The sequence below is a fragment of the Anguilla rostrata genome, chromosome 6 (assembly GCF_018555375.3).
Source record: "Anguilla rostrata isolate EN2019 chromosome 6, ASM1855537v3, whole genome shotgun sequence".
NCBI classification, from domain to species: Eukaryota; Metazoa; Chordata; class Actinopteri; order Anguilliformes; family Anguillidae; genus Anguilla; species Anguilla rostrata.
In genome coordinates this window covers 7,947,587-7,960,513 of record NC_057938.1, presented here as the reverse complement: position 1 = coordinate 7,960,513, position 12,927 = coordinate 7,947,587, and the positions used below count along the sequence as shown (strand labels likewise).

The 12,927-nt window shown below is 45.4% G+C and overlaps 2 protein-coding genes across 2 annotated transcripts; both read right to left on the bottom strand.

Annotated features, from left to right (window-relative positions):
• Nucleotides 1-460: 460 nt before the first annotated feature.
• Nucleotides 461-2,829, bottom strand: LOC135256392 (zona pellucida sperm-binding protein 3-like). The gene is made up of 9 exons (XM_064338098.1): nucleotides 2,175-2,829; nucleotides 1,989-2,107; nucleotides 1,649-1,752; nucleotides 1,399-1,576; nucleotides 1,209-1,326; nucleotides 1,049-1,134; nucleotides 892-980; nucleotides 693-806; nucleotides 461-611 (listed from the first exon to the last, which is right to left on the bottom strand). Exons 1-9 carry the CDS (start codon nucleotides 2,784-2,786, stop codon nucleotides 502-504), a joined length of 1,530 nt encoding a protein of 509 aa, XP_064194168.1. The 5' UTR covers nucleotides 2,787-2,829; the 3' UTR covers nucleotides 461-501.
• Nucleotides 2,830-6,194: 3,365 nt separating this feature from the next.
• On the bottom strand, nucleotides 6,195-11,964 carry pif1 (PIF1 5'-to-3' DNA helicase homolog (S. cerevisiae); the record flags this gene model as incomplete). The annotated part of the gene is made up of 12 exons (XM_064341153.1): nucleotides 11,939-11,964; nucleotides 10,806-11,407; nucleotides 10,500-10,629; nucleotides 10,131-10,256; nucleotides 9,675-9,828; nucleotides 9,462-9,576; nucleotides 9,006-9,112; nucleotides 8,469-8,608; nucleotides 7,929-8,035; nucleotides 7,751-7,838; nucleotides 7,354-7,496; nucleotides 6,195-6,332 (listed from the first exon to the last, which is right to left on the bottom strand). Coding segments are annotated over exons 2-12 (1,806 nt in total), but the record flags the coding sequence as incomplete, so codon positions are not given.
• Between the last annotated feature and the right edge of the window lie 963 nt (nucleotides 11,965-12,927).

The following is a 12,927-nucleotide window of genomic DNA, read 5'->3' as shown; positions in this document are numbered from 1 at the left end:
TCTAGATATACTCAACATGCAATTGTCTATGGAAAGAAAGTGCCATGTAGGCACAGACACTGTCCTGGACAGGGACATATCTAGGAAATGTGCCAAGATAAAGGGCCCCCTTCACACATGTACCCCACCCCTTAGCTCTGGCCCTAGTTCGGAGTTTGATTGGTACACCATTTTTTAAAGTCCCCACTCAGGAGACATGTTAAGTGCAAACCACATGTATGGAATGCCAAGAACAAACTTAGACTACAGATCAGTCTGTGGTGGCTTTTAAAATCAGCCTAACACATGAACTGTGTAGCTTCTGCACCACTACCTAGAAACTGGATTACCTAGGTATATGCAAGTCTCACTATGGCATTTACCTACCATACTAGCAGGTTACCATTTTAATAACCAATCCCAGCATAGGGTTAGTTCACACTTCAGGTACACCTAGACCAAGTTGATCACAGAAGTCACGTTTCAAGTTTCCAATGTTTATTCAAAATTCCACCCATGCAATTACAAAGCTGTAGGCTTGGATCTTCGGAGCACGGTCACCAGCACAACAGTGCAGACCAGTCCCACTGCAGCCACCACTCCTGCCACAACCACAGCCTCAGGGGAAACTCCTGGGGAGCAGAAAGAATCTTTAGCAATGATGAGCTTGCCAGAACCTGGCAGGTAGATACCCAGTCAAAAAAGTGGATTACCTGCTGCTCTGTGGTCTTCTGCCTTCAACGGAGTGCTCAACTCAGGCATAATGTCATTAGTAGGCTTCTGGACAACGATGGGTCCTAGGAAGGCATTGCTAGAGTACTGTGCAGCTGGGGGGGGGGGGGGGAGGAAAGAAAGTCACCTTGCTGCCTTTTTAAAAAAAGGTTAAAGTAAAAACCAGTTAAGAAATCACACCTGCAGGTTCCAGACTCCTACCCTTCCTCACAGAGCAACCACTATCACAGCAGCCACATGCCTGATCATTTCCAGATGCACTAACCCACCTGCAAGGAAGACAGGTTAGTCGATCACAGAATGATTTTACCCAATCAAAACATGGTAGTTTACCAACCCATGCTTTGAAGGTAGGAAAGAGCAGGCCTTGCCCTCAGACTCAGGTAAAGCTGCAGTGGCTCTCAGGTGGCAGAAAATGTAGATCTGCCAAGAATCAGAAGAAGTGTCAGTGTCACTACAAAACACATCAAATTGGTGCAATTAAGAACATTACACACCTCGCTCCTGGTCTCTGCAGCAAACCGGAAGGCATCTAGCTGAACTTGCAGTAGGTCATCCTTTATTCTGGACTGGAACTTGGAGCGGGAGCTTGTCAGCTTGGAATCCATTAGACACCTGAAAATAAAGTTTAGTTCACATGTAGTTGAAGTCTGTTGAGGGGGTGGGAGAGCACATCGGTCTACTCACCCTTGGTTGTCAATAAATGCATATCTGGGGACAGAATCCATGTTGGGAGCCAAAGTAGCCACGCAGGTGTCCATAAACACACGGAGGGGCACATGATTAGCCTGGATCACAGAGGCCTCAATGTTGATGAGGTCTCCCAGGAAGAAGACATTGGACTGCCTCTCCATCCGCCAGTCATCTAGTGTGGAAAAAATGGTCAGTCAGGTTCAATGAAGAGCACTGCAACCAAGCTTTAGATAGCTTAACTTACCGGTCATGAGCCTCAGGGAAAAGACAAGGAGATCTTCAGCAGACAGGGTAGAGTAGTAGGGAATCCATGTTGGCTTCAGCACATTGCTACTCACATTGTGCAGCCTATGGTAGTACAGAGTTAATGCTCTAGTTACTCATGCAAAGTCACAACCATGTTCTGTTGTGAAATGGAACTTAGGGCAGTGGTTGCATCACAGCAAGTTAAGGTAGAGCCATAGGGCTTAGTCAATGCAACAGGACCAAGAACTCCTTTATGGAAGAGGCTTGTACTTCAAATGGTGCTGGTTTTACAAGACACATTACATGGCCCCAAGACACAAGATGGAAGCATTCCTAACCTCATGTAGTGGCACTGGACACCAACAGCTGCATCATTGGTCCTGATAATGGGAGTAACCCCAATTGCTTTGGGTTGGTAGCTGATGGTGAATGTATACACTAGAGTATCCTCAGTCATCTGAAAAGAAACAGTGGTTACAAAATTCCCTGACAAAGCCATTTCCAGCTCTGAGGAAGGTACATACCATCAGTGTGCTACCGCAAGCATGCAGCTGGGTCTCAAACAGGAGCCAAGAATGATCCTGTCCAATAGGATCACAGCCTCCCAGGGTGATATCAGAAGGCTGGATCAGATTGCCGATGCCAAACAGGTCCACATCAACCTCCAACTGGACTGAAGTTTCTCCACAATGGGCCTTTACGGAGTCTGGCTTGGGCTGTGGAGGTTCCTTAATTGTTGGGCGGGGTGTGACAGGACCTTGGGTAACTGGCGGTTTACCGAAGGTGGGTCGGACTGGGACCGGAGACTGGGTAGCAACAGGCCTGCCAAAGGTGGGTCGGACTCGGACCGGAGACTGGGTAGCAACAGGCCTGCCAAAGGTGGGTCGGACTGGGACCGAAGACTGGGTAGCAACAGGCCTGCCAAAGGGTGGTCGGACTGGGATCGAAGACTGGGTAGGCAGTGGTCTCCCAAAGGGTGGTCGGGCTGTGACAGCAGCCTGGGTAGGCAGGGGTCTCCCAAAGGATGGTTGGGCTTGGGAATCTACATTTAAAGGCTTGTAGACAGATTGAGCATCACATAAACAGCCAAGCAAACTAAGCATCAGAAAGCCAATACCCAACCTTTCTCCCTGCATGATGACTCAATGTCTGCTTTTCCAAAAATCCAGGAATACCCATGGAGCCTCGGTAGGGCCATTTTATACCCAGCTGAATGTAATTGATTGCACTAAATGCTTGATCCTTTGTCTTTTCACTAATCCTTCTCCAGCCCTAAAGCATTAATCAAGCATTCTTACCACTTCTAATTTCTATAGCTGTTAATTGCACTGTGCCTGTGAAAGGAGCAACAATATATTTCACCTGTATGTCATAAATTCATTTTGTCATTTGAAAGACTGCCTGATCCTATATGGAGTGATTATTCAATTTACCTACCCAGTGACTAATCAAGCAACCCAGTATTTGTCCTTCCAATGCTCCTAGTAGTTCAAGCTTTTTATTTATGCCTATATATTGACAGCTGGTAAAGAAGGCACTGTGTTTTTTGTAACCCTTGATGTGTTAGAGTGTTTACAAGACTTTAAATAATTTTTTTTTCTTTTTGGAGGAAGTGTATTAGTTCAGGGGCTTTCAAACTTGGTCCTGGGTTGCAGCCTCTGAATTGTAATGAGTGTTAATTGGTCTTAATTACACACTTAATGTCTTGAAGAATGGTTTACCCTATTTAGCCACAGTATGTCAGAAATAACTTATTTTCAATTAGATCAACTAATGAAAGGGGTCACTTAGATTGATTACATTATAGACTGACAGGTAAAACAAGCTGGATCCTAATTAGTGTAAGTGCATACTCCACATCATTGAAACTAAATCAATAAGGCAAACCTGCACTGCGTGAAATTAAATGAAAACATGTGAAAGAACTTTAACTGATCAAGAGATTGGTTGTGATGAAAATCAGTGTGACAGTATCAGTTTCAAATGGCTCATAAAGGATCTTAAGTACAGGCTCAGCCCTTCAGTTACAGGTTCCAGCCCATAGACAATAATAGTTCCAGCCTCAGGTATGTCCTTAGCAGATTATGGCTAAAGGCTCCAGTGGCAGAACATAATTAGCCTTGTATTGTTAGAGGCCAGATGAGTTTAAGTTGGTTGGGATACCAGCGTGGTCTGTGAAATGTTAAATAGTCACAGGCCAGTGGCTGAGCAGAAGAATGAACTGGAAAGTTCGCTTGCTCACGAACATTATGGAATATAAGCTACTGTGGGTGTGTTTCACTGTACATCCACAGGGTGGCAGCAGAGCAACTGTTTTGGACTTGTGGGTCAATTTGTCCTCCATTCGTGATATGCCCAGAATTTTATTTAAGCAGGATTGCATTCCTAATTCACATGTAACATAAAATAATTTACATAAACTACAGCATTGGTAGAAGTGTAAAGAGTTAACATACAACTGCAAAAATTTGGTAGCTTTAAAGTGTGGTTTATAATTGGTTCTATGAATACTCCCAAAATGTCATGTACAGGGCACTTCAAAACCTGAGCCTCATTTCAAAGCTACTTGGATGAAAGCAGAACAAGGACATACAATTCATATCAATGGCCCATTACATCACATCAGTTGGAAGCCCAACGCTGTCAAAATCCACAGACCTGGAAGTTGAAAATCCCATGCTTACGGTCTCAAAAGAGAGACAAGCAATGGCTTTCTCAGCTGTGGGACTGGGATGTATGCCCATTAAAGAAATGAGGAAAAGGTTAACCCTGATGAAGTGCGTCTGACTGACTCATTGCCAAGTCGTGTCATGGCTTTGAGCCAGCAACTTCTATGGTTAACCTTGAGCAGACAGGATTAATATTTCATTCATCCTTAACAAGGGTATAGGTATGCTGTTCAGAAGCCTGGTGTCTGGGTCTCAAGAGAGCACTTTTCTCTTTATTGTGCCCAGTATCAATACCCCAAGGGAATTATATCTCAATTTGAAAGGATTCTTTCCTACCATCACAACAGCAATTCATTTTCTGACCAGAAAAGCCATAAGACCAGACCAGGGTCCTCTGTGTGCCTGATTTCAAAGAACTTGCTGGACCTGTGACACGTACCTGCTTTTCAGTCACTTCTACATATTATCCTTGCATTTAGCACAAGAATTTCAGTTTGAAGACAAAGTAGATATCCTTAAAACTAAGAATGATACATTTAAAAAATAATAAAAAACACACAAGAATTGGATAAAACCACTTTTATTAAAAATTAAATTAAAAACATTTGAAAATCAAATCATCGCAACGTCATAAATAAGGTGGTGTTTTTATAACCATTTTAACCAGCATAGAAAAATAGAGACTTATATATTTACACAGTTTGGATGTGAAATTTAGAGCACGGCAGTAAATATAATGTCAATTGTCATTCAACAGTTTACATATGATAATCATTAATACTAAAGAGGTTGCATTCATGCAGCATATCCATGTGTAGAGAAAGATGCGATAATTTGGTAACTTCATGCAGCTTCACTAGACTAGGACCAAATGTAAACTCAAATGTGATGCCTCAAATACAATGCACAGGGGGGATTGGAGATCCTGCAGACAAATGCACACGGTGCACACAAACAGAGGCTGCAGCTGCCCTCTCACAGACGCCTGCTCCCCTTGTTCTCTCGGTCCACAAACTCATCCATGGAGGCCTGGAACGCAAACAGGCAGGAGGATGTGAGGAAGTGGCTCCCTCTTCCACCCGCCTCCAACGGCTAGCTGCCGTGGAAAAGGTGAGCATGCATTTCTGGCACCGGGAGCTGCTCCAAATGGGAGGGGCCTAGCTCCAAATGGGAGGGGCCTAGCTCCAAATGGGAGTGGCCTTGCTCCAAAGGGGAGGGTTGTGGTTAGGGTTAGAGCGAAGGCCGCACATTTGGAGTTGGGCCCCTCCCCTTTGGAGCGAGACCAATTCCACGTGGAGCTGCTCCAGCCACAAGAAAAACCTTTTTCAGGTGAGGTGGCAACAGCCTGTCTTTCAAACACCATAACAGAGGATATCTGAACTGTGAATCATCAAATACACCGAGACAGCTCGATGACAAAAAGCCATCAAATCTCAGGGGTGCATTGCTCACTAACACCGAGGGGGATGAGCTTCCTCGATGACGCGCCTCAGCGCCTTGCCGCGACCGTGTTTGCAGTCGGTGGCCCGCAGCCCCTGCAGTGAGTGTGGGCACTGACCTGCATGAGTGCTGTGAGCGTGGGCACTGACCTGCGTGAGTGCTGTGGGCGTGGGCACTGACCTGCGTGAGTGCTGTGAGCGTGGGCACTGACCTGCGTGAGTGCTGTGAGCGTGGGCACTGACCTGCGTGAGTGCTGTGAGCGTGGGCACTGACCTGCGTGAGTGCTGTGAGCGTGGGCACTGACCTGCGTGAGTGCTGTGAGCGTGGACACTGACCAGCGTGGGCACTGACCTGCATGAGCATCCCCGTGAGCCTGGACACTGACCTGCGTGAGTCGAGCATGCACTGCACCTTCGTGAGCCGCTGGAGCGCACTCCGGTGGTCCACGGCACCGACTGGGTGAAGTCCAGCCTGCGGACCCTCCAGGTTCCGGGCCCGGGACAGCGCCACGTAGGCCTGGCCGCACTCAAACACCCGGGCCAGGGAGATCTCCACACAGTCCAGGGTCATGCCCTGCAACAGAGGCGCGCACACACACATCGTCTTTCTCAGGCAAAAAATATGCGTGTCCATTTGTTTTTCCACACATAAAATCATAAATATATATATATATATATATATATCCTATTCAGTATGGAAGTGTAACACATTGATAAATGGTTTTGCAAAAACCCCATGCAACTATACCATAATACGTCGACAAATGGAAATAAATAAGTTTTTGTTATCCTTGAGTTAATATTTTTTTATGTTAAGAATACTGGGTGTTAATACTTAGTTACTTAATGCTTACAGTCAACAAAGTCTGTATCCGGTATCTGATATCGAAATACAAACTGCGATCTGAATACTATTGGAAAAAAAAGCTTGCTTGGTAAATGGGGTCAGGACAGGAATTAACAGCACTGCAGTCCTGTCAGAATGCCAATAGCAGTGCCAGGGCATGCGGGTTTGAGGCCAGCAGCTCTGCCGTTTCCTTTAATTACGGGGTAGCAGCATTGCACACACGGGTCACTTTGTGTAGAACACCTGTGCTGAAAAGCCGATGACCCCAATTACTCCGAGATACCAGCGCATTTGCCCAACCCACCACAGACAGGCTACAGAGCACAGAGAGTACCCTCTGTGACTTTTCGGGAACGCAGAGTGGTTTTGTTAGAAGCTGTCAGTTTCAAAAACTCCTTTTTTTCCCCCCCCACCCTAGAAGTACAAGCAGCTACATTCTTTTGTACATCACACAGTACGTTCAAAAGGAAACTGTCAATTCTTCCAGATGTCATTTGAAGAACTTGGAGAGACTGAGAAAAAAAAAAGTGAGTTTGGGAGAATGGTTGAGAACGAGCAACTGTAGTGCAGATAGCGGTGCATTGCAACGGGGACACATTTACTCGCAACGTCCACCAAAAAAAAAAATAGCGCAGGGTTTGGTCATTCTATTAGCGAACCGTGCTTATCATTCAGAAGCGAAGCCCTGTTTTCGTTTCAGAAATGGTGCCTCAGACTGTGTGTGCGAATGCAGAGGTGCAGGGCTCACCTGGCTCTTGTGGATGGAGATGGCCCAGGCCAGTTTGAGTGGCAGCTGCAGGCGGCTGAGGTACAGGCCCCCCACCTTGAACATGCAGCGCTCCGGCTTCATGACCTCAGTGACGCCGCACAGGAACCGCACGCACGGCAGGCCTGAGAGAGAGAGAGAGAGAGAGAGAGAGCTCAATCTGTCCGTCACGGTAACCATGGCTACGCGTTCTGGATTTGGAACTGGCCTAGAGAAGCACGGCTGAAGTCTGGGCTTCCATTACTCATTTTACGCTAGAGCACTCATTGGCAGTAATATGTAAAAAAAAAAAAAATTTTCCACAGCCATAATGGATCAGATCCTCTCCAGATTACATAGCCAAATTCCCAAAGGCAACTCCACCGAGCAAAGGCCGTACCTTTATTTCCGGGCTGGAAGGAGACCACCACGCCCCTCGCACCGTTGACCAGGCCTCGCTCCACGTTCAGATTCTTCGTCAACATCACCTAGTCGGGAAAGGGCGTGCCTGGTTAAAGCCCTCGCTCGTTGAGCGTGGCAAAGCATTGAAAGTGAGGGAGGTCCCCCTTGAACCTCACCTGGGCGCCCACTTTCAGCTGCAGCACCCGCCCCACTGGACTCAGTGCGTCAATGGCCTTGACCAGCACAGGGTCGCTGTCCACAGCCTCGAAGACCCGTGCGGTCCCTAAAAACATCGCCGAAAACACACAACAAAATAAATCAGAGCAGGACAACTGTAGTGTCACTATGTTAGCAAAGACACTGCGTGCATCTAACTTTTCATTTTAGAAGAAAGCGAAGTAATCAAAAACCAATCAAAAAAGCATTTAGTGAGAAAAATAAAATGTAAAAAGTGCAATTCTAATTTTAATGAACAAAGTATCATTCTTAAATTTGCCACAGGCTAATGGGGTGTCAAAAAGCAACTCATTTTTAAACTCATTCTGTGGACACTGCCCATTGGGCTCCATAAGACAGCTAACAGTAAGCCAAATAATCCTTCCAACACTCAGTGACTCAGGAAATGACACACAAGCTATCAACACCCCAGAATTGGGGTACAGGACTGAACTGCTGGGGATGGGTCTGGGAAACAGGGAAAAAACAAGACCCCAAACCTGGCAGCTGCTGAAGCTTGTTCTCATTCGTCAATTCCACATCGTCTTTGTGCGTGCAGAGTCTAGTTGCTAGGATACCGTCCCTCTCAATGCTGTGATACGCGCTCCTCAGCAGCTTGGCGGTGACTTCTTCTGTGACTCTTGGGATGACAGTTTGAGGGTTATAGATAACATGTCACCAGGTGAGTGCACCCTGGCTCAGTACATCGAACAGGTACAACTGATGATAGAAGCTTTGCTACAGCATCCATGTTAGTTTGTTAAAAACATGCGTCACCCCCCAAAAACTAATTAAATCAAGATGATAGAAAAAAAAAACATATATCGTAAACAAATCACGTGTTCATTCTAACACTCATGATTGGTCTAGGTGGCTCATGCGACACATCCGAGTGATCGATAAACAAATGTCCATCGTGTACCAAACCAGTGTTCCAGATGACCTGCCCACAAGCATCCAAGCCAGGCCTTTCTTCATTGGGCATCGGGTCATTTTCTCAATGCTCAGAAGCATGGCTGCCCATACCGCATACATACCTGCCTACCCTCACGGCCTGCAGAAGGGAGATGAAGGTCTGGTCTGTCTGCCGGCGCACATCCATCAGCTCCAGGTTCAGGTGAATGCACTTCCGCCAGCTTCTCGCCTGAAGTGGAGAGGGCAGGAAATGCCACACGGCAGTGAGTTCCCCTCCCACTTCTTCCTCTTCACTTTCCTTATGAAACTCGGTAGCACTGATCATGATAATGCTGAACCTTTGGACTTTTTTCCCCCCTAGTCAAGAATGACATGCACCTTAAAATTATCATTTAATCCAGTTTTAGGAACCCATTTGAATGAAATCCTTATGCTATGAACCAAAAACAATATTGACTAAGTGCATGTGATGACAAGCCGTGTTAACCACCATTAGTATTGATAATTTTTTGCTGGCTTCTATGTAATCCTATGGAATGTATTCCGTTATTGATTACTTATCCTGTATTCACACTCACCTGGAAGCAAAAGTCAGGTCTGTCCTTCCCCTTAGTGACTGGGGGCAGTTGGAGGAAGTCACCACATACAATTAGCTGGATGCCTCCAAATGGTTCAGTAGACCTCTTAATGGACCTGGAACAATAAAGAGCAAGGTTGTTTTAATGATACCAGTTCAGAACACACAGTGGGAATACCTTTCTTTTCTTGTACAGTGGAGGAGGGAGGACTACCTGGCAATGGTCTCGAGCTTATCAAAGAACTGGGCCTCCACCATAGAGATCTCGTCGATGATGAGGTGTCGGCAGCTTGTCCAGTGCTGGAGGACCCCAGGCCGCTGGGCCAGTTCCAGACACTGCTCTAGAGAAGCAGAGCCTGATCCAATCCCTGATGGAGGTGAATGGATATTTTAAAAAATAAAATAAAAGCATTTCCTTTTCTGCAAGCAAAGTGTGCTTTCCAAGAAGCTGAATAGGGCAAATGTATCTGCATGCCACCCGATGCATTTTGACGACATAGTACAGATCCAACCATTAAAGCAGTCTCTGTGGAGGATCTCAAAGCTCAGAAGCAGGGAAACGCACAACTTCACATTTCAAATTTTACACACCATTGACACTACGTACATTGACATTCCATACACGTGTTGAGTTGATCAGCGATTTCCTTTCCCCTCCAAACATCCTTACCTGCAAAGTTGTGCAAAGTAGTTCCTCCAATGTGGCAGGCTGCCACACCTGTGCTGGCTGTGGCATATGTGCTTTTGGGGGGCAGAGATCCCACAATCCTCTTCAGCAAGAAAGATTTCCCCGTACCTAAGTAAGACAAATCTCTCATGATTCACACCTGACTGGACCAGCCTTGAAACGCTGGAACACAACAGAAGACCATGCAGTGTATTCAAACACAACCTGTGACAATTTCTAATAAGGGTAAAACTCATACTCCTCACATCAGGGGGTTGTTTCTGTGGACACCAAGGCATCAGTCAGGCATTCAGACTGTCAGGCAGTTTATAGAAGAATACCAGCACGAAACAAATGCGCTCTGAGCATTACCTGCACTGCCAGTAAAGAAGACATTCTTCCCACTTAAAACGGCATTCAGAACAACAGCTTGCTCTTTGGACAGCTTCCTCCCCACAGGCAATGACAAAGTTGGTTTCTTGGCAGGGTGCAGTGATTTCACCTAGAAGAGATGCAAGAGGACCCATAGAGCTTATGCACACACTCATGTATGCACATTGTTAGCATTGTCGTTTATCCAGTTTTTCTGTTATTGCAATGATACAGTTCATGTTTTGGCTCAATCCTCTCTGCAGAGACATGTTATCCAGTGACTAACTGTAAGAATGGTGAACATACCGGACTGCACTCAGTAGACTCCGGTCTTGACCTCTTCACCTGCTGCCCAAGCGGTTTATTCCCCGCTCGGTTCGTCAGGCCTTTTGCGGGCGGTTGTGCGTTCACTTTGCTTCTCAGCTCATTGGCTTTCTGCACGTCTTTCTGTTGCAGGGGGCTTATTGATTCGAAACTGCGAGGAAGTCCAGCACGGAGCTTGATTCGATCCCCCACGGGCTTGCTCGTCTGCCAGGCTTGGTGCTTAATACTTAATGTCTTAAGGAAGATGCTTAAACGGTCTGGTGGACAGTCAGAGAGCAGCACTTGTATGTTTTCTGGGAGCAGTTTGATAGTGCTTTTGCCGTCCCTACAAAAACGAGTGAATAGCTGGAATTCACGGAGAGTGAAAGTTTGTGGCACTTTGCCGTCGTGTACCCGTAGAGCAATCTCCTGAAATTCATTTCGTCCCAGTGTCACTGACGCACGCCGAATTACTTGGCGTTTGATGGCTTGGCCAGATCCGTTCAAACGTTCCACTGTGGCACAGCACTGAAATTCAGCAGAATCTTCCCCGTGGAACATCGCGAGGAGAGATCACGGGAATCAAGACTTCTGTGGCAGTGCGGCTGTTAAGTTGACAACAGAACCAGTCAGCAAACCATTTCTAGCTGATCATATTCGAGAAAATTATAAACATAGCCAACTAACAATCGCTTCTTTTTTGGCTTTTATTTAAGGTGCCATTTACGATTGTTTGCCAACATATCATGTAATCATACTTTTCATTGAGTCAAACACACAGGCAAGCTGACAACCTTACGAGACAAGACAATTAACTAATAAGTTATCGATAACAAGACATGCATTTTATAAATAGTTACTAGCACCGAAATCAACTTAATATCCGATACAACTCGTTGGGCAATCCCCTTGCTAATGCCAACCTCATCCTGAGTACTATTAGCGGACTACACGTTTACCATTGCAACAATAAAGAATCAAGCCTCCATTCATCAGAAGTCACATCAAAATGCAAACCTACAATGCTTCTGATTTAGTCAATTTTTGGTAATATCATGAAATAGCCGTATGGCACTAACTTGCTATCGCAACAGAAATCAACTCTACCAAACTTTTTAACATTTGTATGTTGTTACCTAAACACAAATACGTCTTACCTGTGCAGAACCAGCTGCTTGCGCTAGTAAAATGCAGCTTTCAAAAATGCCGGCGTGTGTATAACAGCCAATGAAAACGAGACAAACGCTTAGCCAATAAATGCAAGGATATTTAAAATCATATCCAATCCACACTAAGGGCCGCCTCTTCCTATGACACTCTAAGAAACGCCCATTGTCGCTTTCTGTTCAGTTTAGTGCTTGTTGTACTTGTAACCTACAGCAGATCGTAGATTTAATGTGTGCTGTTTTATATATATTAAAATAAAGTGCCAGAGTTACGTACAACACGTAGGTATTGGCCTATCTATCTTCATTTCGATATAACGTCCTTGAACTAGGCCTAATTGTATTCATGTAATTATATTTTGTTGCCCAAATCGACTTCGAATTCTACATTGATGGCTGGGAAGTTCTTTTTCAGCCAGCCCTGCGCGGTTAGTGCCTCGTGAAAATAGAAGCTATGTTCTCGTTTCATCATTTTAATTTATGCCGCAGTCAGCACCCATTGAGGGTAAGCAGCCAGGCGATACAGCATTTAATGTCTATAAGGAGACATTTACGGGCAATTTGTATTTCCGCTAAGCGGTTTGCAGCGGCCAAAGATGCACTTGAATATGCGCATTGCACGATATTGCCATTCCAGGGTAGGCTACTTTGCTTAGCGCAAAGAGAAGAACTTCACTCTGTTTTGATATAAATTGAAAATGGAAGATTAGAGAATGTGTGAAATTTGTAAACAAACACCCATTGTAAAATATGGTATGCAGTGATACTACTGTATAAGACCAACTTCGCATTACGGCAAAGTTGTATCTGGTCCGTTTTAAGACATAAGAAATAGGCTATATTGTGTATGTGGATGATGTGGCCTACATTTCTGTGGTACAGAAGACAGATCCCGCTATTTTCAATGTATGAACTGAGAAGTATTACTTACCATTTGATTTGATTCAGACTGAAAGTGA